Here is a 24,387-nt window from a genome sequence, read left to right on the forward strand (position 1 = left end):
CCACATGTATGTTCACGTATATTTTTTTTTAAAATAAATTACTTGTATATACTATTTTTAAAGTACTATATGTATATTACATCTTCCACTATCTGTGAAACAGAGTAACAGGCATTCTATAGCATTTGTTTGCGTGCAGTCAACATCCTGCGTGCCTGTTAACATTTTGCATCACATGATTTTTTTCCTGATTTCACAGGTGTGGAACATAGGGTTGAAATAGGTGAGGTGTGTCTCTGTTTTCACTAGACCATAACTAAGTCAGTATGACGAAACGTGAAGGTCTGATGTGTGCCGTTTCACTTTGCTGTATTATGGATTTTAAAGCTTGGAAATAAAGAATCATTGATTTTATCTGCATCTCCCGTGAAAGTGCTGGATTTGTTCCTGGATGCTATACTTGCTGCTCCGTGGAAGGCTTACACGGTGGTCCGTGCACCGGGAGGATTACTGACTCGAAGTACACCTCGAGGGTGAGCTGGCGTATTTTCAGTCAGAATCAGTCGGATCGTCTGACGGCACGCCCCCCAATTTGTGTTACATGTAAGCCAGCGCAACTGCGCCAAAAAATGATCGCGTGCGACACAATCCCAGCACAGACACCTGTTAAACACTTGTCCAAGCCGTGCAATCCCCGAAAAAGACAAACAGTACAAGGAAAGTGTAATGTGCGACCCTTGGTAAATGAGCCCAATGTGTAGTAGTAAAAGTATTTAAACACCTTTTTGAACACATCTATATTCCATTTATAGAGGCAGTAATCGGGTTACGTAGAGGATAGTTTCTATTTATTTCTTTTTGGTTGAAGTTATATGTAAGTCATGACATGTATATGTAAGTGTAGCTATAGACAAAATTTTTTGGTCCCTGCAAGCATTGATTTTTGGGTTGCGAACAAGGAGTAAAAATAGAGGTTAACTGCAGACACCTTTGATAAAGTTGCGTCTTCCCAGTGAAGCTCTGTACATGCGGCTACTCTAGCCCCAAGCTGCAATGATCTGTAGGACACTGTGTGACATCTGGGGTAGGACTCTGATGTCACACACCCATAGTAACATTTTGCTAGGGCCTAAGGATAATTGCAGCCAGTGATTAAAGTACCGAAAAAATACTGCATCCAGAGAGCATCACTTTTGGTCAGAGTGGATAGAGAGTTTGTTACCGCTTTTACATCAGCTCAGTCCTGGCCTGGAAGACATCTTCCATAACTGCTTCTAGTTTTCCCAGACCCCACATAAATTACTGACAATGACCACAAAACTTTCATCTAATGAGAGATGTGATGCCATATTACATACAGTTGCATATAGAAAATGTTCTTAGAAAAATCACAGCATGACATCTTCTGTCTGCTATAAGAGTAATACTTTAAAATTAGGTTTTATTTGAAAAATTGTAATTTACTGCACACCTCACCACTCAGACTTTGCATGCAGCCAGATCTGTTTGTCTTACCCTCTTCCTGGTGGCAGAATGCACATCTGCAGAAGGAATCCTAGTGCAACTAATGACAGTAAAGATGTCTCTTCCTGCCCCCGTGCCATGAGGGGGCTGTCTGCTATACCTGGAGAGTAAAAGAAAAATACATTTTTGTCTTGTTTCCATGCTTTTTTGCAATTTTTTATAAGGGAAATAAATACCAATTAAAAAATATAAACGGTGTAGGTTTTAGCTTATTAAGTCAGTATTAAAGGGGTTGCTATTAGGAAATAATTGATTATGTTTGTGTAATTAAAAATGATACAATTTTTAAATATGTTTTCTGCATGAATTCCTCACAGTTTTCTAGATCTCTGCTTGCTGTCATTCACCAGCCCCTGGTCATGTGGTGTCACACAGGTGCATGTCTTGTTAAATCACACAGCTTTGATTACTCTGAGATATTAACGAGTCAAGCACCTGTGTGACATCACATGACCATGCACTAGTTTTTATCCACAGGAACTAAATAATGAAGCGTCCTGTTGATGGTTCACACGTTCCGCTAGCGCCGCGTTCATAACGCGACGCTAGCGCACAGGGGGCGGAGTTTGGGGCGATCGCATATGCGTTTCCAGAGAAACACATGCGATGGGGTTATTAATCGCATGCGTTTCCCGGGAAACGCATATGCGATCGGCCCGAGCCCCGCCCACTGTGTGCTAGCGTCGCGTTATAAACGCGACGATAGCGGAACGTGTGAACGCGCCCTAAGTGATTGTTGAGAGGGTATTCTCTGCTTCACAGAAGAACAAGATGAAATAGGGTGGTAAGATAAATTACATGAGAAGAGTACAAAGGTAAAGGATGTGGATGGTGGACACTGTGGGGATAGGTGGATGAAAATAAATCGGACAAACACTTTACATTAGTACTGCCACATAATGAAGCTTCTTGATGAATGACAGCAATCAATTGCAAATTACTTCAGTTTTCTGGCATAGACAGATTGATCTTCCCAATGTGCCTAGTCTTAATAAATTTTAAAGTGTCTCAAAAAAAAACCTTGATAAATGTGGCCCAAGACATTTTGGCACAAATTATGACAAAAAGCTGACTCAAACAGTTTGATAAATCTTTCCAAATATGCCAGAAAGAAGATGTTCTCTCTGGATTGTGGAAGGGAATGTACAAAGTGGATTGACTAAGAAAATGCAAAGGCGTTACAGGATTATAGAGGGTAAAATAAATTCTGTAAAAAAAAAAGATAAAGGTAGCAAAAATAGAGACTGAAGTATATAACTGATAACAAAAAACGAAAAAAGGATTGTGGGCCCTCTAGGGAATAACATTAGTGTCAGGATCAGTGGATCCTCTGGACCACCGCGGGAGATGGAACTAGCCAACACCTGGGACTTGCTGCGGCAGGATACCACTAGGTCGTTCCACAGGTGCGACCAGCCAGCCGTGGCAGCCGAGGTTGAGGTACCTTAGCGGATGACAGTCTCGTAGTCAGGTCCAGACAGGGTCAGGGCAGGCGGCAGAGATGCAACGTCAAGTCCAAGGTCAGCAACGGGAGGTCCGGGCAGGTGGGAGCGGGAACACAGGCACACGGAACACAACACGGAGGAACTTGGGTAACACAGGACTCAGGAGCGGGAACACGCAGGAATGCAGGAATACACAGGAACGCAGGAATAATCACTTGGAAGCTTTCTCTAAGGCTATGAGGCACAAAGATCCGGCAAGGGTTACAGGAAGAGGCAGGCTTATGAAGAATTGGGCAATATGGCCAGCGCCAATTAATGGCGTGCTGGCCCTTTAAATTTGGAGAAGGTGCCGCGCGCGCGCTCTAGCAGTCGGGGACGCGCGCACAGCGGAGGGGAGCGAGCCAGGAGCCAGGACGGGTGAGATGCGCTGGCGGCGCGCTGTCACAGGACCACCCGTGACAGTACCCCCCCCCTTCGGCCTCCACCTCCTCCTAGGCTGGAGGAACCTCTGCAGAAGATTACACAATATGTTGTCCTCTGGCTCCCACGACCTTTCTTCAGGCCCGAACCCCCTCCAGTCAACCAAGAAGAACCACTTCCCCCTCACCGTCTTCATGTGCAAGATCTCTTTTACCTCATAGGTGTTGGTAGAGTCCGCCACTGGAGTAGGAGGAGGATCTTGCTGGGAGAAGCGATTCAAGATGACAGGCTTGAGCAGGGAGACATGAAAGGAGTTCGGGATGCGCATGGTGGGAGAAAGGCGCAGCTTATAGGCCACAGGGTTAATACGCTTCAGCACCTCAAATGGACCCAGATAACTAGGGCCAAGCATGTAGCTGGGAATCTTCAACCGGACATATTTTGAAGACAGCCACACTTTATCCCCTGGAGAGAAGACGGGAGGAGACCTGCGTTTTTTATCGGCCTGAGTCTTGGTGCGGGCAGACGCCCGAAGCAGGGACTGACGAGTGTGTTCCCAAATAGCTTTAAGGTCCGTTACCAACTCTTCCACAGCAGGAACATCAGCAGACACGGAGAGAGGTAGGGGTGGATGTGGATGTCTTCCATATAGAACATAGAAGGGTGATGCACCAGCAGACTCCGAATCCAGGGAGTTATATGAGAACTCTGCCCAAGGTAGCAAAGTGGACCAGTTGTCCTGACGGGCAGAGACCAAGTGACGCAGGTAACAGCCCAAAGTCTGGTTAACTCTTTCAACCTGTCCATTAGACTGAGGATGGTACACAGAAGAGAAGTCCAGTTTTATCTGCAGTTGATTACACAGGGATCGCCAGAAGCGGGAGACAAACTGGACCCCTTGGTCCGAGACTAATGTGCAACGGAAGTCCATGTAGGCGAAAGATGTGGGTGAAGAACTGTCTGGCAAGGTGTGGAGCAGACGGCAGGCCTGGCAGAGGAACAAAATGAGACATTTTGGAAAAACGGTCGGTTACCACCCAGATAACGGTATTGCCAGATGATGGTGACAGATCTGTAATAAAGTCCATAGCCACGTGAGACCACGGGCAGGTAGGCACGGGTAACAGCAACAGAAGACCAGCTGTTTTTTGTCGTTAGGGCTTATTACGAGCACAAGAGGTACAGGACCGCACAAAATCCCGAATGTCCTTGACCAAATCAGGCCACCAATAGAATCGGGAAATTAGGGCCACAGAGAGATGCACCCCAGGGTGCCCAGCCACACGAGAAGAATGTCCCCAGGTCAGAACCCTCTTTCGAAGTCCAGGTCGCACATAAGTCTTGCCGGGAGGTAATTGCCGGAGGTCCACCGGCGTTGCCAGCACAAGTCTCTCAGGAGGAACGATGTATCTCGGGGCACAGTCCTCCCCCATAACATCCGAAGCACGGGACAAGGCGTCAGCCTTGATGTTTTTCTCGGCAGGATGAAAATGGATTTGGAAGTCAAAACGGGAAAAGAAGAGAGACCACCGGGCTTGACGCGGGTTCAACCGCTGAGCCGACTGTAGGTATTGGAGGTTCTTGTGGTCAGTGTAGATGCTGACTGGAAATCTGGCTCTCTCCAACAGATGACGCCACTCCTCCAAGGCAAGCTTGATGGCCAGAAGCTCACAATCTCCAATAGAATAATTCCTCTCTGCGGGGGAGAAAATTTTGGAGAAGAAGCCGCAGGATAGAGTTCGGCCCCTAGGCCCCTTCTGAGTAAGGACCGCTCCAGCTCCTACGGAGGAGGCATCAACCTCCACAAAAAATGGCTTCTCGGTATCTGGTCTGGTAAGGACAGATGCAGAAGAAAAAGCAGACTTTAGTCTCGTGAAGGCCTCATCAGCCACTGGGGGCCAGGCACGAGAATTGACACCTTTCTTCGTTAGCGCCACCATTGGAGCTACCAGAGTCGAGAAGTGAGGAATGAATTGTCTATAATAATTTGCGAAGCCCAGGAATCTTTGAATAGCCCGCAGTCCCACTGGGCGTGGCCACTGAAGAACCGCAGATAACTTGTCAGGATCCATCTGCAAGCCTTTATCGGAAATAATGTAGCCGAGAAATGGAAGGCTTTTTTGATGAAACAGGCACTTGTCCAGTTTGGCGTAGAGATGGTTGGCCCTGAGGCGGCTGAGCACTTGCCGTACATGGGAATGGTGGGACTCGAGGTCAGCAGAATACACAAGGATGTCATCCAGGTAAACCACCACACAGTGGTACAATAAGTCCCTGAAGATATCGTTGACAAACTCTTGGAAAACGGCTGGCGCATTACAGAGTCCGAAAGGCATAACTAAATATTCAAAATGCCCATCACGGGTGTTAAAGGCGGTCTTCCACTCGTCGCCCCTCCTGATGCGGATAAGATTGTAGGCCCCACGAAGATCCAGCTTGGTAAAGACTCTCGCACCCCGTAGACGATCAAACAGCTCCGTGATCAGCGGCAGAGGATAGCGATTCTTAACGGTGACTTTGTTAAGACCGCGATAGTCAATACAGGGGCGGAGAGAGCCATCTTTCTTGGTGACAAAAAAGAAGCCGGAGCCTGCCGGAGAGGTGGATTTACGAATGAAGCCTCTTTGCAGATTCTTCTGGACATACTCGGACATGGCGGCTGTTTCAGGTACCGAGATCGGGTACACCCGACCCCGAGGAGGAGAACATCCAGGCAGCAGGTCGATGGGGCAATCGTAGGGACGATGTGGAGGAAGGGTCTCAGCTTGTTTCTTGGAGAACACATCCTGGTACGGAGCGGGAAGCCCCCCCAAAGGCTTAGGAGACAAGGTAGAAGTCCCGACAGGGAGCGGATGTAGAACCTTCATACATTGTGATGAACAATCCGGACCCCAGCGGAGAATCTCCCCAGAAGACAAGTCCAGAACAGGGGCATGATGTTGCAACCAGGGGAGGCCCAGCAGGAGAGTGGAAGTGCACTGGGGCAGCACAAAAAAGGACAGTCTTTCTCTATGTAATGCTCCAACTTGCAGGAGCAGGGGTTCCGTGCGAAACCGGATGGGCACGGAGAGAATCTGGCCACTGACCAAGGCAATGGACAATGGCTTCCTGAGACGAACCACCGGGAAGTGATGCTGGGAGACCAGGACAGCATCCACAAAGTTCGCTGTAGAGCCCGAATCCAGGAAGGCAGAAACTTGGATCTGGGTGCCAGTGCCAACGCTGAGGAGAGTCAAGCGTCGAGAAGCTTTATTCACACCTAGGGACGCTTCTCCCGAGAAGCCTAGGTGCTGACGTTTCCCGGACGTTGGGGGCGGACAGGACAAGCCCCGACAAAGTGCCCTGGGCTGGCACAATACATGCACAGGTTCTCCTGACGTCGCCTGGAACGCTCTTGTAGAGAAAGCCGGACTCGGTCCACCTGCATAGGTTCATCAGCAGAAGATTCAGCCGGGGGCTGAAGCCGCTTTTGGAATACAGGTGCCAGGCGAGGAAGACGTCTAACACGGCCTTGGGGTTACTCGGAGCGTAGTTCCTCAGCGCGCTCCTTAAACCGCACATCAATTCGAGTGGCCAGGGTGATAAGACCACTCAGAGTTGACGGCAGGTCCCGCGCTGCCAGCGCGTCCTTGACCTGCGCAGAAAGTCCTTTCTTGAAGGTAACAATGAGGGCCGCATCGTTCCAGGCAAGTTCGGAAGCCAGGGTGCGGAACTGAACTGTGTACTCTCCCACAGATGAGTTGCCCTGGCGCAGGTTCAATAATGCAGACTCCGCAGAGGAAGCTTGTGCCGGTTCGTCGAAGACTGACCGGAACTCTGCCAGAAATTCCGAGAGGGTAGCGACAACCAGGTCATCCCTGTCCCAAAGAGGAGTAGCCCAGGCCAGGGCCTTCCCGGAAAGGAGGCTGAGGACAAATGCCACCTTGGACCGCTCTGTGGAAAATTGCGACTGCATAAGTTCTATGTGCAGGGAGCACTGGGTGATGAAGCCCCTGCACATCTTGGAATCCCCATCATACTTGCCGGGCAAAGAGAGACGTAGCCTGGGTTCAGCAGCAGGAAGATAAGCCGGGGTAGCAGGAGTCGCAGCGGCCACCTCAGGAGACTGTTGCTGATGCTGTGTGGCTAGCAGCTGTTGCAGCATGGCGATGACTTGCTCTAGTTGATTCCGTTGTGCAGTAATCTGCCGGGACTGGTGGATCACTATGGTAGCGAGGTCTGGCTGAGTGGGAGGTGGAACCTCGGCGGGATCCATGGCCGGATCTTACTGTCAGGATCAGTGGATCCTCTGGACCACCGCGGGAGATGGAACTAGCCGACACCTGGGACCGGAGCCCAAGCGGCAGAGATGCAACGTCAAGTCCAAGGTCAGCAACGGGAGGTCCAGGCAGGTGGGAGCGGGAACACAGGCACACGGAACACAGCAACATGGAGGAACTTGGGTAACACAGGACTCAGGAGCGGGAACACGCAGGAATACACAGGAACGCAGGAATAATCACTTGGAAGCTTTCTCTAAGGCTATGAGGCACAAAGATCCGGCAAGGGTTACAGGAAGAGGCAGGCTCATGAAGAATTGGGCAATATGGCCAGCGCCAATTAATGGGGCGCTGGCCCTTTAAATCTGGAGAAGGTGCCGCGCGCGCGCCCTAGCAGGCGGGGACGCGCACAGCGGAGGGGAGCGAGCCAGGAGCCGGGACAGGTGAGATGCGGGGGCAGGGCGGCACGGGTGAGCCCGCGATGTTGGTCGCGGGACCACCCATGACAATTAGGAACATGGTGGAGGGAGATGAGAAAAGGGCCAATCTACTGAATGTTGCCTTCTCAACTGTCTTTACCCAGAAAAATCCTCTGGCGGATGACACGATGAGGAATGATTGTAAATTCTCTTTTGAATGTCAACAGTTTAACTCAGGAAGAGGTACAGCGCCGCCTTAAAACCACAAAATAGACAAATCACTAGGCCCAGATGGCATAAACCCTGAGGTAAAACATGAACTATGTACCTTAATAGATAGGCCATTACTTTTAATATGTAAAGATTCCTTGAGCACTGGATTTGTCCATAACATTGTAACCCAGCATCGCCATGGGTTTATGAGGGATCATAAACCATGTCATACCATACCAGATCATAAACCGAATCATAAACAAGTGACCATCACTTTTTTATGTCAGACTTATCTGATTGGCTCCTATGATGAGGTAAGTTCCAAACTGGGCCTGGGGGAGGCTGTGGATGTTGTGTATCGGGACTTTTCCAAGGCATTTGATACAGTGCGCATAAAAGGTTGGTAAATAACATTTCTCATATATCTGCTTTACATTTTCAGAATTTTTGAAATGTCTGGATAATTCATTGTGATGTCATGCGGTTTACAAATCAAACATTGGTTTCAGGAAGATTGTTAACCCTTTGAATTCTTCATAGTAGTTAAATCAAATGGAGGTGATATTGGTCCAATTTTGTCATATGTTCATTTAGCCTTGAAATTTACACATTTTCAAAAGATATAAAGAGAAACCTCACGTGTGGCCATCAATTGTTTTATGGGCGCACAGCGAGGCCTAAAAGGGAAGGAACGCCCTGCAGATGCCATGATTTTAGTTTCCTCATTGGCCCCTTTTGTAGGCTATAAAATTTTATTTTTTTCATTAGTCAGGCCATGCGATTTTTTTTTTTTTTTGCGGGATGAGATGCATTTTCCAGTTAGATGAAGTAGGTAAAAATCCAAATTTCTGGTGGCTTTTTAACATTTTTTTACAGTGTTCATCATGTGGGTTCAATAATGATTATTTTCAATTCTCCGGGTCGTTACGGATGTGGTGATGCTATATATGTGGCGTTTGTGTTCTGATTTAAACTTTTTTTGCGTTATATGTCTCTTTATATGTTTATGGGGCTTATGGGCATTTTTATTTATTTTTATTTAAGAAACATGTTTTTCTCCTTTATTACATTACTTCTTCCACCATGAGATTGCTGGTTGCTTGTTCATGATAATACCCTGCAATACTGAGGTGCATAGGCTGAAACTGTGCCTTTAAGATCCTGATTGGACCTCAGGGCTTCCATGAAAACAATTGGTGTCCCCCGAAGACAGTGCTGGAGGGGGACAATTGTGGCCAGAGACCCCTGGCAGGCACGGGGTCACCCGCGATTGGAGATCACTCTGACCACAGCTGTTACAGCTGTCAATTCATACATTAATCATTGTAAAATTATCTTTTCTTTATTATGTAAATGAGGCCAATCACATGGTCAGAGGCAGTGATGTCAACCGTTACCCCTCCCCTCTCCCTGCTCATGTCTGTGTGTAATGTATAGTAAAGCATTGCTAGTGCCTGTGCTTTATCTGCTGACATGCTCTCCCTCCTAATACGCATGTAAGAGACACAGACATCAGCTACACAAGTACCTAACACATTCTTCTATAACATGGCTGCCTGGAGCTGTTGTATCTCTCATATACACACACAGACTGCATGGGGGAGTGGCCACCAGCACCAGGAAGCACATGGAGGAGCCATTACACCATTATACCTCACATCATTATACAGGCTGTCAGTCAAGCACTGGGGTGTGGCTGTGCCTCCCTCTCATGAATAAGCTGTACAGCTTGAATATGCTAATGACTCATTGGACATTTCATCAAACAAAAAGTAAAGTGGTGTGCCACTGTTAAATTTGTACAGAAAACATGAATTTTATTAGAACACACACCCAAACACAGACAATGCCATAAAAAAATTTTAAAAATAGTAGTACCAAAGTACATACAGTGCAATATCATGTTAGTAATACTGATAGGTACAATAACAAACCCCCTCCTGAATGGGTAGCGTAAACCAAGACCAACCCAGTAGCAATGTAAACAAATTGAAAGTGCATGTGCATATGACCAGCTGTCATAAAGGTACTGAGCAAGTAGACTGGTGCCTAGATTGTTCCCCAAAAATTGGTAAGAAGGTACGAGGCAAATCCCCAGTATACATTACAGGTTATCTGGCAGGCAGGCAGCATGGTAACAGCATCAAAGGTGCTGATTGGTACAGAGATCAGGAGGTGGAGGGCTCCCCACGTGTTACGTCTGTCACTGGAGACTTCCTCAGGGGTAAAACCTTGCTACTGGGTTGGTCTTGGTTTACGCTACCCATTCAGGAGGGGTTTTGTTATTGTATCAGAGTACCGTATATACTCGTGTATACGCCGAGTTTTTAGCACAAAAAATGTGCTGAAAAACATCCCCTCGGCTTATACACGAGTCATACAGTCATAAAAAATCTTTAAAAAATAATAAACTTATATACTCACCCTCTGGTGGCCCCGACCTGCAGCGCTGCTCCCCCGATGTACACGCGGGTCCTCTTCTGGCTCCCGCAGCAGTCTTCTGTCTTCACTAACTTCGTACCGGGCGGCGCCATGTTTTTCCTCCAGGCGGCGCCTACTATGACGTCAGCAGCGGCGTGTCATACTAGGCGCCGTCCAGGGGAGAACAATGGCGCCCGGCACGAAGTTAGTGAAGAAAGAAGATGGGCGCCGAAGAGGACCGTGCGGACATCGGGGGAGCAGCGCTGCAGGTCGGGGCCACCGGAGGGTGAGTATATAAGTTTATTATTTTCTTTTAATGCTGGGATGGCTGTATACTACTGGGGGCTGTGCTGTATACTACTGGGGGCAGGCTGTATACATACTGAGGGGGTTTGTGATTAATGCATTTCCCACCCTCGGCTTATACTCGAGTCAATAGGTTTTCCCAGTTTTTGATGGTAAAATTAGGGGTCTCGGCTTATACTCGGGTCGGCTTATACTCGAGTATATACGGTATTAATAACACGATATTGCACTGTATGTACTTTGGTACTACTATTTTTTATTGTTTTTATGGTATTGTCTGTGTTTGGGTGTGTGTTCTAATAAAATTCATGTTTTCTGTACAAATTTAAAAGTGGCACACCACTTTGCTTTTTGTTTGATGGATCCATCTTACTGTGTCGTTTACACTTTGAATTGGTGTATACTGTTGCTGTGCAGGGTTCCACATTCTTGATTGGTCATCGGACATTTCACATGTCATTTGCCTACAGCTTTAGGGCCTTATTGCTTTAGTTTACAGGCATGTAGAGGGACAATGAAAGGATAGAGGCAATGCTTTCTAATGGCAGTTTATGAAAATATATTTAGTTTAGGGGGTTATATTGCCTGACGGGTTCTCTTTAACATTTTTTGTTAAATAATAACAAAGATCCATCTCTGATCCGCTTTTTACGCCTTTCAATATAGTGTGTAAGATTGACGCTCAGAAGATTACGCACGCTGGCTGCTGGAAATTTAAAGGGCCAGCTGACCGCTGATTGGTGCGCTGGCTGAACCTCCATCTTATATTCCAGCAAGCCTGAGAGAAAGCATCCAAGCGAGTATTCCTGCCTTCCTGTGTATTCCTGCCTTCCTGTGTATTCCTGCGTTCCCGTGTGTTCCTGCTCCTGAGTCCTGTGTTACCAGTGTCCCTCCATGTTGCTGTGTTCCTGTGTCCCGTGTGCCTGTGTTCCCTTTCCCATCTGCCTGGACCTCCCGTTGCTGACCCCGGATTTGGACTTGCATCTCTGCCGCCTGCCTTGACCCTTTCCCTGGACTCGACCACGAGACTGTCCTCCGTTAAGGTACCTCAACCTCAGCTGCAACCTCGGGCTAGTCGCACCTGTGGAACGACCTGGTGGTATCCTGCCGCAGCAAGTCCAACCCGCTTTGCGCCCGGGCTCTGGTGAAGACCTGGTGCCACTGAGACTCCGGTCCCAGGTGTTGGCTAGTACCACCTCCTGCGGTGGTCCAGTGGATTCACACATCCAGAATCCTGACAGTAAGATCCGGCCATGGATCCCGCCGAGTTTCCACTACCCACGCAACCCAACTTTGCCGCCGTTGTGGTCCAGCAATCCCGGGAGATTGCTGCTTAACGCGAACAGCTGGATCAAGTTACCACCATGCTGCAACAGCTGCTAGCCGCCCAGCAACAGTTCCTGAGTCTGCTCCCGCGGCTCCTGCCACCCCAGTCTGTCTTCCTGCAGCTGAACCCAGGCTACGGCTGTCTATGACCGGCAAGTATGACGGAGATCCCAAACAGTGCAGGGGCTTTATAACCCAGTGCTCTCTGCAAATAGAACTCATGCCTTTGCAAATTGTCTCGGAGCGATCCAAGGTGGCATTCTTTGTCAATCTCCTCTCCGGGAAAGCTCTGGCCTGGGCTACCCCTCTTTGGGACAGAGGCGACCCGGTCACGGCAACTCTCACAGCTTTTCTGGTGGAGTTGCGGGCCTTTTTTGAAGAACCTGCACGGGCCTCTTCTGCCTAGACTGCTTTGTTGAACCTGTCAGTGGGAGAATATGCAGTTCAGTTTCACACCCTGGCCTCTGAACTTGCCTGGAACGATGCAACTCTCATGGCCACCTTCAAGAAAGGACGTGACCTGCCGTCAACTCTGAGTGGTCTTATCACACTGGTGACTCGGATTGATGTTTGGTTCAAGGAGCGCACCGAGGAACTATGCACAAACACCTTCAAGCTCATGTAAGACGTTTTCCTCGCCTGGCACCTGCCTTTCAAAGACCCCTCCAGCCTTCGCCTGAATCATCTGCAGAGGAGCCTGTGTAGGTGAACAGAATCTGGCTCTCCCTACAGACGACCAGACGACGATAGGAGCACCTTGTCCTGTCCATCCCCAGAGTTCTTGGGAGAAGCGTCTCTAGGAGTGAGCAAAGCTTCTCCATGCCTGACGATTCCTGTGCTCCCTGGTACCGGCACCCAGATTCAGGTCTCTGCTTTCCTGGATTCAGGCTCTACATAAAACTTTGAGGACGCAGCCTTGGTCTCCCAGCATCACTTCCCAGTGGTTCATCTCGAGAAGCCATTGTCCATTGCCTTGGTCAGTAGTCAGATTCTTTCCGTATCCATCTGGTTTCGCAGTGAACCCCTGCTCTTGCAAGTTGTTATTCTACATAAAGAGAGACTTTCTTTGTTTGTGCTACCCCAAAGCACTTCCAGTCTCCTGTTGGGTCTCCCCTGGATACAACGTCATGCCCCTATGCTGGACTGGTCTTCTGCGGAGATTCTCCGTTGGGACCCGGATTGTTCCTCACACTGTATGGAGATCCCTCATCCGCTTCCTGTCAGGAATTCTACCGTGTCTCCCAAGCCTTTGGAGGGGCTTCGCAGATGTATTCTCCAAGAAACAGGCTGCAACCCTTCCTCCACATAATCCCTACGACTGCCCCATTGACCTGCCGCCCGATGCTTCTTCTCCATGGGGTCGGGTGTACCCGCTCTCGGTACCTGAGACTGCTGCTATGTCTGAATATGTCAAGGTGAACATCCGCAAAGCCTCCTCACCAGCTGGCGTTGGTTTCTTTTTTGTCACTAAGAAGGATTGCTCTCTCTGCTTCTGTATACACTATCGCGGTCTTAACAAGTCACCGTTAAGAATCGCTATCCTCTGCCGCTGATCACGGAGCTGTTTGACAGTTTGCGGGGTGCAAGAATCTTTTACAAATTGGATCTTCGTGGGGCCTACAACCTCAACTGTATCAGGAATGGTGACGAGTGGAAGACTGCCTTTATCATCCGTGATGGGCATTTTGAATATCTAGTTGTGCCCTATGGACTTTGTAATGCGCCAGCCGTTTTCCAGGAATTTGTCAATGATATCTTCCGGGACTTATTGTACAGTTGTGTTGTGGTTTACCTGCAAGACATCCTTGTGTATTCTGCTGATCTCGAGTCCCACCAGTCCCACGTATGGAAAGTGCTCAGCCGCCTCAGGGTTAAACATCTCTACGCCAAACTGGAGAAGTGCCAGTTTCATCAGTAGAGCCTTCCATTCCTCCGCTACATAATTTCTGATTAAGGCTTGCAGATGGATCCTGCCAAGTTATCAGTACCAAGATCTTCAGTGGCCACGCCCAGAGGGACTGTGAGCAATACAAAGATTTCTGGGCTTTGCGAATTATTATAGACAATGTATCCCACATTTCTCCTCTCTGGTCACGCCAATGGTGCCGTTTACAAGGAAAGGTGCTAATTCCCGTGTCTGGCCTCCAGCGGCCCAGGAGAACTTCATGAACTTTTTCCTCTGCATCTGTTCTTACCCGACCTGATACTGAAAAGCCGTTCCTCGTGGAAGTTCATGCCTCCCCCGTGGGCGCTGGGGCGGTCCTTACCCAGAAGGGGCCTAAGGGCCGAACTCTCACTTGCGGCTTCTTCTCCAAAACCTTCTCCTCCGCAGAGAGGAATTATTCAATTGGAGAATGGGAGCTTCTGGCTATCAAGCTTGCCTTGGAAGAGTGGCGCCATCTGCTGGAGGGAGCCCGAATTCCAGTCAGCATTTACACGGACCACAAGAACCTTCAGTATCTACAGACGGCTCAGAGACTGAATCCGCGTCAAGCCCGGTGGTCCCTCTTCTTTTCTCGCTTTGACTTTCGGATCCATTTTCGTCCTACTGAGAAAAACATCAAGTCTGACACCTTGTCCCGTGCTTCTAATGTTATGGGGGAGGGATCTGCTCCGAAACATATTGGTTCTCCAGAGAGACTCGTGCTTGCAGCGCTGGTGGACCTCTGGCAACTGCTTCCCGGCAAGAGTTATGTGCGACCTGGTCTTCGAAAGAGGATACTGACCTGGGGACATGCTTCTCATGTGGCTGGGCACCCTAGGGTGCAGCGCTCTGTGGCCTTCATTTTCCGATTCTATTGGTGGCCTGATTTAGTCAGGTACGTATGGATTTTATGGGTTCCTGTGCCTCTTGTGCGCACAATAAACCCTCATGACTAAAACCTGCTGGTCTTATGTTGCCGTTACCCGTACCTACCAACCCGTGGTCTCATGTGGCTATGGACTTTGTTACGGATCTGCCTCTATGATCTGGCAATACCATCATCTGACTGACCGCGTTTCAAAGATGTCCCATTTTATCCCTCTACCAGGTTTGCCTTCTGCTCCACGACTTGCCAGTCTCTTCTTACAGGATATCTTCCGGCTTCATGGTCTCCCCAGGCACATCGTTTCGGATCGAGGAGCTCAGTTCGTGTCCAAGTTCTGGAGAGCTCTGTGCAACCAGTTGCAGGTGCAATTTGACTTTTCTTCTATCACCCTCAGACTCGCAGCCAAGTGGGGAGGGTGAATCAGACTTTGGGTTGCTACCTCCGCCACTTTGTGTCTGTCCGTCAGGACGACTGGGCTTCTCTTCTACCATGGGCGGACTTCTCCTACAATTCCCTGGACCCCACTTCAGCCGGTTCTGCTTCCTTCTTTATTAACTGTGGGCTGCATCCTCGGCCTCCTCTTCCGTTACCCATGTCTTCAGATGTTCCTGTGTGGAAGACTTGGTACAGGATCTAAAAGCCATTTGGTAACAAGTCCGTACCTCATTGCTCCAAGCTTCAGCTCAGACCAAGCGTCAAGCAGACAAGAAGCCGACCATTTCCTGTTTTAGCTCCTGGTGAAAGGGTCTGGCTGTCCTCCAAGTATGTTGAGCTGAACATCCCGGGCTATAAATTGGGACCCCTTGGGTCCATTTGAAATCCTTAGTCGCATCAACCCAGTGGCTTACAAGTTGCGATTGCCTTCTAGCATGCGCATTCCCAACTCCTTCCACGTTTCTCTCCTCAAGCCGGTCATCTTCAACCGCTTTGCCCGGCAAATTCCTCCTCCTCCAGCACCATAGGTTGATTCCACCGATGTCTTCGAGGTAAAAGAGATCCTTGATATGAAGACGGTGAGAGGTAGGCGGTTATTTCTTGTAGACTGGAAAGGATTTGGTCCTGAGGAGAGATTGTGGGAGCCAGAGGATAACATCCTGGACAAGAGCCTGCATCAACGTTTTCTCAGGTCCAAGAAGAGGGGGAGGCCGAAGGAGGGGGGGTACTGTGACGAGTGTTCCCGCGATACCTTATAATCTGGCACCTACCTTCCTACGGTGCCGTGTATTCCTGCGTTCCCGTGTGTTCCTGCTCCTGAGTCCTGTGTTGCCGCGTTACCAGTGTTCCTCCGTGTTGCTGTGTTCCTGTGTCCCGCGTGCCTGTGTTCCCTTTCCCATCTGCCTGGACCTCCCGTTGCTGACCCCGGATTTGGACTTTGACCTTACATCTCTACCGCCTGCCTTGACCCTCTGCCTGGACCCAACCACGAGACTGTCCTCTGTTAAGGTACCTCGACCTCGGCTGCCACCGCGGGCTAGTCGCACCTGTGGAACGGCCTGGTGGTATCCTGCCGCAGCAAGTCCAACCCGCTTTGCGGCGGGCTCTGGTGCAGACCAGGTCCCCCTTAGACTCCAGTCCCAGGTGTCGGCTGGTACCACCTCCCGCGGTGATCAAGTGGATTTACACATCCCAAATGCTGACATTACACTTGCATCGTTCCATTGCATTCATACTATTGTTACTACTGAAGTTGAAGTAAGCTGCTTCAAAACACGCCTACTAATTCAGGATCAACCGCTCCATATGACTATAACTTAAAAAAATCAAAGACATTTTTGGATATAGTGTTTTAACACATCTATTGGATGCTTTTAATCTTCCAAACATCGGAACTGACTAGCATTGACAGGAAGTGACTAAACTTGTGAGCGGAGGCAGATTGTACTGTATTCGTGTAGAATGCATCACACTGATTCACATACTCCGGGATGCCAGAGGAACTACCTGACCCTGCCACTGCAAAGGAAACGGCAACAATTATCATTCCAAGTGACAATATTAAGAGTTTTCTCTCTAATGACATTTGTGATTCTACTCTGCTTGCTACTTGGATATTATGCTACTGGTGCAGTGAGAGGGTCGGGCATTATTAAGACAAACTCAAATAATCGTTTTTTTGTGCCAGACTTAAAGGGAACCCGTCATGCAAAATAACCCCCCTAATCTAAATATATTTTCATAAACTGCAATTAGAGAGCATTGCCTCTATCCCTTCATTGTCCCTCTTCATGCCTGTAAACCTAAGCAATGAGGTCCTAAAGCTGTATGCAAATGACCTGTGAAATGTCCAATGAAGCATTAGCATATTCAAGCTGTCCACTCTATTCATGAGTGGGAGGCACAGCCACACCCCCAGTGCATGACTGACAGCCTGTATAATGATGTGAGGCTGTATAATGATGTGCTTCCTGGTGCTGGTGGCCATGCCCCCTGCAGCCTGTGTGTGCATGTGTGTGTGTTTAGGAGAGATACAGCAGCTCCAGGCAGCCATGTTACAGCAGAACATGTCAGATCCATGTGTAGCTGATGTCTGTGTCTCTCACCTGTATATTAGGAGGATGCAGCATGTCAGCAGATGCAGCACACACACTAGCCATGCTTTACTATACATTACACACAGACATGAGCAGGGGGAGGAGAGGGGAGGGGTAACAGGGGTGACATCACTGCCTCTGACCATGTGACCAGCCTCATTTACATAATAAAGAATAGATGATTTTACAATGAATAATGTATGAAATAACTAGATAAAGGCTGGGATGGGATCCTTGTGAGCTGCTCCAACAGGTAGTAGTGACAGGACAAGTGACACAGACCTGATGACGGGTGTCCTTTAAGAAAACCCAATTTACAGATGACTCCTAGCTACAAATAGACCTCAAGATGTTGGTAATTTACTGTAATTTAGCCCTAGGCTACAATGATCAGCTGTAACAGTTATCAGGTGTATTCAATAACGCTTTATTGTTAATCCTGGTTCTTATGACAACCCAAAATCCAGTTGTCGCAGAGACCAAAAAAACATAATTACACATTGTTGTAATTATGGGAAAAGCAAATGCAGTCCAGCTTCAAGCAGAGTCCACGTGGAATAAAATCTGGCTTTTATTGGATCAGCTTAAAAACAGCTTACAACACAGTTCAAACACATGTTTTAGCATAGGGTAGCGAGGAGACCATAAATTCCTACGTGTTTCGGAAGAAACCTTCCTTATTCATGGCTAGCTTGTGAGGTAAGTATGAAAGACTTATATCCTGTCTCACCAAAAATCATGTGACCTCTCTCCTAATGACGTAAGGAGTTACATGTACTAAAAGTTTATATATGTGTATAAGTATTAAAAAAAGAGAAGCAAGTACAACCTAGGTTGATAAGAACATATTCAGTATTAGTAAATAATATCCTGCCCTTTATCAAGACCCCCCCCCCCCTCCCCCGGGACTCTGCTTTGTGGGGTGAAGATCCAGAAGGTATCTCTATTTAAGAGTTTCCTTCTGTGATCTCCACCCCTTGTTGGATATTTAACTCTTTATATTGCTACAACAGACAGATTGGTACAATCTCCATTGTGAGCATTAAGGAAATGACGGGAAACCATAGAAGTATTGGCTGCATCTTTTTTGCCTGCATCTGAAATATGTCGGCGTATTCTAACCTTAAGTGGACAGGTTGTACAACCTATATATTTTAGATGACAAGCTTGACAGGTAATCATGTAAATTACATTTGATGTATTACAATTGATGAACCCGGAAATATTATACGTCTTTTGTGTACAAACGGATTGAAAGTTTTTACTAGGTGATGCGTAATTACAGCAAATACATTAACTGCGTCCGCACTTGAAAAAACCTTTTGTTTTAAGCCAATTCTTGGATTGTGTATTATCAGAAAGAAAAATACTTGGTGACAACTGCATTCCCAGAGTTGGTGCTCTCTTAGCGACACAGTTAATATACCACTCAAGTTATTGTCCGTGTCAGCAAGTATGAGTGGATTGGTACAGTTGCGTTTAGTACGAATCAGTTCTACAACCGGAATATTTTTAATTACATGTGTGAGACACTGAAGGGATTAACTGTGGATGGGCGGTATGTTTCCCCTAGGTTTTGCTATTATGCAAGGCCTTAGTGCTGAGGTTGTGTTGTCCAGCACCTTGGTGGTGGGAACAGCCCAATCAGCCTGCATAAAGCCGCTGAGCAGAGCTGAGAGTGTTGTCTCTCTGAGTGGAGGCTGGAGAGCACACAGCCCTGACCTCTGTGCCTGGAGCAGCAAAAGTATTTTTGTTAGTGGTGAGTCAGAGAACCATTGTTTAGTTAGCACCCTGACGGGTAGGATATTATTTTGTTTTTGATGCCTGAATGTGAAGGCTGTTTTATTTTGTTCCTGCTGAAATAAACACAGGCTAGACCTGTTTTGGACTGTACTTTGGTGTCACTGTCGTGAACTGCATCACAGCACCCCGCTACCACGGTCTCTACTGGGCCAAATCTCCCACAATGTTTAGAATGACATAATTTAGCGTTTAGTGTAGAATTTAACGCTGTCGGTTTAGTGTATGGTTCAATGTGTACTTGTGTAGTACCTGTCAGGGTAATATCCAAAAAATGCACTGTATTCTGCGATGTTTCATGTGTAAAACGCAAATGCATATTATTATTGTTCTGTTTGCCCCCAGTAGTATACAGCCGGCCCAGCCTGCCCCCAGTGGTATACACCCAGCCCAGCCTGCCCCCAGTAGTATACAGCCAGCCTAGCCTGCCCCCAGTAGTATACAGCCAGCCCAGCCTGCCCCCAGTAGTATACAGCCAGCCCAGCCTGCCCCCAGTAGTATACAGCCAGCCCAGCCTGCCCCCAGTAGTATACAGCCAGCCCAGCCTGCCCCCAGTAGTATACAGCCAGCCCAGCCTGCCCCCAGTAGTATACAGCCAGCCCAGCCTGCCCCCAGTAGTATACAGCCAGCCCAGCCTGCCTCCAGTAGTATACAACCAGCCCAGCCTGCCTCCAGTAGTATACAGCCAGCCCAGCCTGCCCCCAGTAGTATACAGCCAGCCCAGCCTGCCTCCAGTAGTATACAGCCAGCCCAGCCTGCCCCCAGTAGTATACAGCCAGCCCAGCCTGCCCCCAGTAGTATACAGCCAGCCCAGCCTGCCCCCAGTAGTATACAGCCAGCCCAGCCTGCCCCCAGTAGTATACAGCCAGCCCAGCCTGCCCCCAGTAGTATACAGCCAGCCCAGCCTGCCCCTAGTAGTATACAGCCAGCCCAGCCTGCCCCCAGTAGTATACAGCCAGCCCAGCCTGCCCCCAGTAGTATACAGCCAGCCCTTATAATAAATTAAACTCATATACGCCCCGATGTTTGGAGCGGCTCCCCGATGTCCGCGCAGCTCCGCTTCTTTCTTCCTCGTGGCTCCTCTTAAATCTTCTGTCTTCTTTAAAAGCCTGCAGGGCGCGGACATGCTACCTTCCGTCCGGCAGGGGCATACTATGACGCGCCCGCTGCTGACGTCACAGTATGCGCCTGCAGGATAACATGGGGATAACATGGCTGCGCCCTGCAGGCTTTTAAAGAAGATGGAAGATTGAAGAGGAGCCGAGAAGAAGAAAGAAGTGGAGCCTCACGGACATCGGGGGAGCCGCACGGACATCGTGGAGACCGCCGGAGGCTGAGTATATAATTTTTTTGACTCGTGTATAAGCCGAGGTGAGGTTTTTCAGCACATTTTTTGTGGTGAAAAACTTGGCTTATACACAAGCATATACGGTACATAAAATTTACACAGTAGAGATTTGATATTAGCAGATAAGACAAAGTTCTGTAAAGTGACAAATACAGAGGAAGTTAGTATAGTATTATTGGAGATTAAAAACTCAATTACAATTAAAAGTCAATTACCTGTTAAAACTGCAGCACAAAACGATTCATACGTATAGGTGGACAGTAAACTTAATTTTAATGGCTATTGCCAAGCAGCTAAAAATAAGGCAAATAAAATTCAGAGATGTATCAAGAGAGTAATAGATTCTTTTGATAAGGATCATTATACAAATCACTTGAGAGACCACACAGAATATTGGGGCACATTTACTTTGCAACATGCACCAGTTTTCAGTACACTCGGGAGGAATTGGGCATCAAACTTTGCAGAGCATTTCATCATTTAATTTATTATGAAACTGTCAGTTTTGGCCTAAATTAATTTATTTTCCAAAATAATTCAAAAGTTTCTAAATCGCAGGTCCATATTGTTTTAACCCATGTGAAACACTTAAAGGGTTAATAGACTCAATAGAAGTTGTTTTACATACGTTGAGGGGTGAAGTTTCTATAGTGGGGTAATTTATGGGGTGTTACTATTATTTAGGCCTCTCAAAGTCACTTGGAAGCTGAGTTGTCCCTCAAAATGAGAGTTTTGGGGATTTTCATGAAAATGAGAAAAATTGCACCTAAAGTGCAAAGCCTCCTAACATCCTAGAAAAATGAAAGGATGTATAAAATATCATCTCAACATAAAGCATCATCCCATAAATGTTAATTATCAAGCTTTTTGGGTAGTTTTATTTCCTGTCTGGAAAGCAGAACATTTCAAACTTGGAAAATGAACTTTTGCCAAATTTTTACTTTTTTTCAGACCGAAACACAAAATTTATCACTTAAATTTTACAATTAACATGAAGTACAATGCGTCACGAGAAAACATTCTCAAAATCACCTGGATATGTTAAAGTCTTCCAAAGTTATAACCAATTATCGATTTGAAAAATAGAGTCTGGTCATTAAGCTGAAAACTAATGTTGGTGATAAGGGGTTAACTTATATATGACTTAAGCCATCTTTCATTTTCTATAGCATTATCATTAATTAGACATTTATTTACTATTATCATTAATCTTATATATACACTCACCGGCCACTTTATTAGGTTCACCTGTCCAACTGCTCGTTAACACTTAATTTCTAATCAGCCAATCACATGGCGGCAACTCAGTGCATTTAGGCATGTAGACATGGTCAAGACAATCTCCTGCAGTTCAAACCAAGCATCAGTATGGGGAAGAAAGGTGATTTGAGTGCCTTTGAACGTGGTTGTTGGTGCCAGAAGGGCTGGTCTGAGTATTTCAGAAACTGCTGCTCTACTGGGATTTTCACGCACAACCATCTCTAGGGTTTACAGAGAATGGTCCGAAAAAAGAAAAAACCTCCAGTGAGCGGCAGTTCTGTGGGCAGAAATGCCTTGTTGATGCCAGAGGTAAGAGGAGAATGGGCAGACTGGTTCGAGCTGATAGAAAGGCAACAATGACTCAAATCGCCACCTGTTACAACCAAGGTAGGCAGAAGAGCATCTCTGAATGCACAGTACGTCGAACTTTGAGGCAGATGGGCTACAGTAGAAGAAGACCACACCAGGTGCCACTCCTTTCAGCTAAGAACAGGAAACTGAGGCTACAATTTGCACAAGCTCATCGAAATTGGACAGTAGAAGATTGGAAAAAACGTTGCCTGGTCTGATGAGTCTCGATTTCTGCTGCGACATTCGGATGGTAGGGTCAGAATTTGGCGTCAACAACATGAAAGCATGGATCCATTCTGCCTTGTATCAATGGTTCAGGCTGGTGGTGGTGGTGTGGGGAATATTTTCTTGGCACTCTTTGGGCCCCTTGGTACCAATTGAGCATCGTTGCAACGCCACAGCCTACCTGAGTATTGTTGCTGACCATGTCCATCCCTTTATGATCACAATGTACCCAACATCTGATGGCTACTTTCAGCAGGATAATGCGCCATGTCATAAAGCTGGAATCATCTCGGACTGGTTTCTTGAACATGACAATGAGTTCACTGTACTCAAATGGCCTCCACAGTCACCAGATCTCAATCCAATAGAGCATCTTTGGGATGGGGTGGAACGGGAGATTCGCATCATGGATGTGCAGCCGACAAATCTGCGGCAACTGTGTGATGCCATCATGTCAATATGGACCAAAATCCCTGAGGAATGCTTCCAGCACCTTGTTGAATCTATGCCATGAAGAATTGAGGCAGTTCTGAAGGCAAAAGGGGGTCCAACCCGTTACTAGCATGGTGTACCTAATAAAGTGGCCGGTGAGTGTATATGTACTCTTGCTTCTGGATACTCTACTTTGCCCATCTGTGGATTGTTTGTTAAATAAACTTTGCCTACTTAAAAACATATTTATAATATGTATCAAATCTTTGTAAAAATTTCTATGTATAATATGAAAATCAGCCCGCAGAGATTCCACATAATAAAAATAAGTTTGGCTTATTCATGATTTGCCTTTGAATGTGAACATGGCCAAGTGAACACATTGCTAGAGGCAAGCAAGTCAAAAGGTTTTAACAGAGGAACCTTGACCTTAAAATGATGCATACAAAGTCTCAAGAGACAGAAAATTGGAAATGGCTACAAATGTGTGCTTTTTTATTTTATTTTTATTTTAAGATATTTGCATCCATATGTATAGTATGTAGATAGTGGTTCCACAGAATGTATCTATTCTTCTCTCATTACAAATAGGAAACTGACAATAAAAAGGCACAAGTTGTCATTTCAGTCAGATACTGGTACATTTTGGATATTGAATCTGCTTTGCTTGCTCAGAAACCTATGAGCCATGGCATGAATGGTTGCGCCTGTCACAAATAATAGGTGAACTGTTTGGCAATATAGTCACTTTCAGAGACTCCTTTGTTCTCAATATGATTATGTTTTTTTCTCTAGAAATGTGTTACGATCACATTCAGGATCTGTAAAGATGGCATGTGTATCTTAACTGTGGTGGATTGTACTGGCTATTTTCTTTCTTTTTCCGTCAAATTTAGCGTCTTTCCACTGAAATGGTAGGTACTACCAATTTTTTCTTTTAGCAGTGACCTTAAAGTGTAGTTAGGGCAGAGTCAGGGGCATAACTACAGTAGTACCAGCCATAGCAGCTGCTATTGGGCCCGCAGTGTCTGGGAGCCCCAGCATTCGACCTGAGAATGGAGGATGAGCACCAAAATATACATACCGTTTATACTTGAGTATAACCCGAACCGAGTATAAGCCAAGGTACCTAATTTTAACACAAAAAACTGGGAAAACCTATTTACTCGAGTGTAAGCCGAAGGTGGGAAATGCATTGGTCACAACTGGCCCCTGCCCCCTAGTATATAGCCAGCAGCCCATGCCCCCTACTATACATCAAGCCCATCCCCCCCTGTATATAGCCTGCCAGCCACTGACCCCAGTATACAGTAAGCTCCTGCTCCCCAGTATCTAGCCTGCCAGTCCCTGCCCACGG

At 47.1% G+C, this 24,387-nt stretch overlaps 1 protein-coding gene across 2 annotated transcripts in view; it reads right to left on the reverse strand.

Moving 5' to 3' along the window:
- GABRA3 (gamma-aminobutyric acid type A receptor subunit alpha3) overlaps nt 1-24,387 on the reverse strand; it is a 231,767-nt gene that overhangs the window by 197,214 nt on the left and 10,166 nt on the right. The window contains exons 1-2 of one of the 2 annotated variants that reach the window (XM_072124877.1): nt 1,780-1,831; nt 1,456-1,564 (exon numbers count right to left, since the gene is read on the reverse strand). In XM_072124877.1, the coding sequence (XP_071980978.1) occupies nt 1,456-1,564; nt 1,780-1,807 (137 nt within the window). In that variant the 5' untranslated portion in view covers nt 1,808-1,831. Of the gene's footprint in view, nt 1-1,455; nt 1,565-1,779; nt 1,832-24,387 lie in introns of those variants that run through there. The other variant, XM_072124878.1, reaches the window with a different exon arrangement.

This window comes from Engystomops pustulosus, chromosome 9 (assembly GCF_040894005.1).
Source record: "Engystomops pustulosus chromosome 9, aEngPut4.maternal, whole genome shotgun sequence".
NCBI lineage: Eukaryota > Metazoa > Chordata > Amphibia > Anura > Leptodactylidae > Engystomops > Engystomops pustulosus.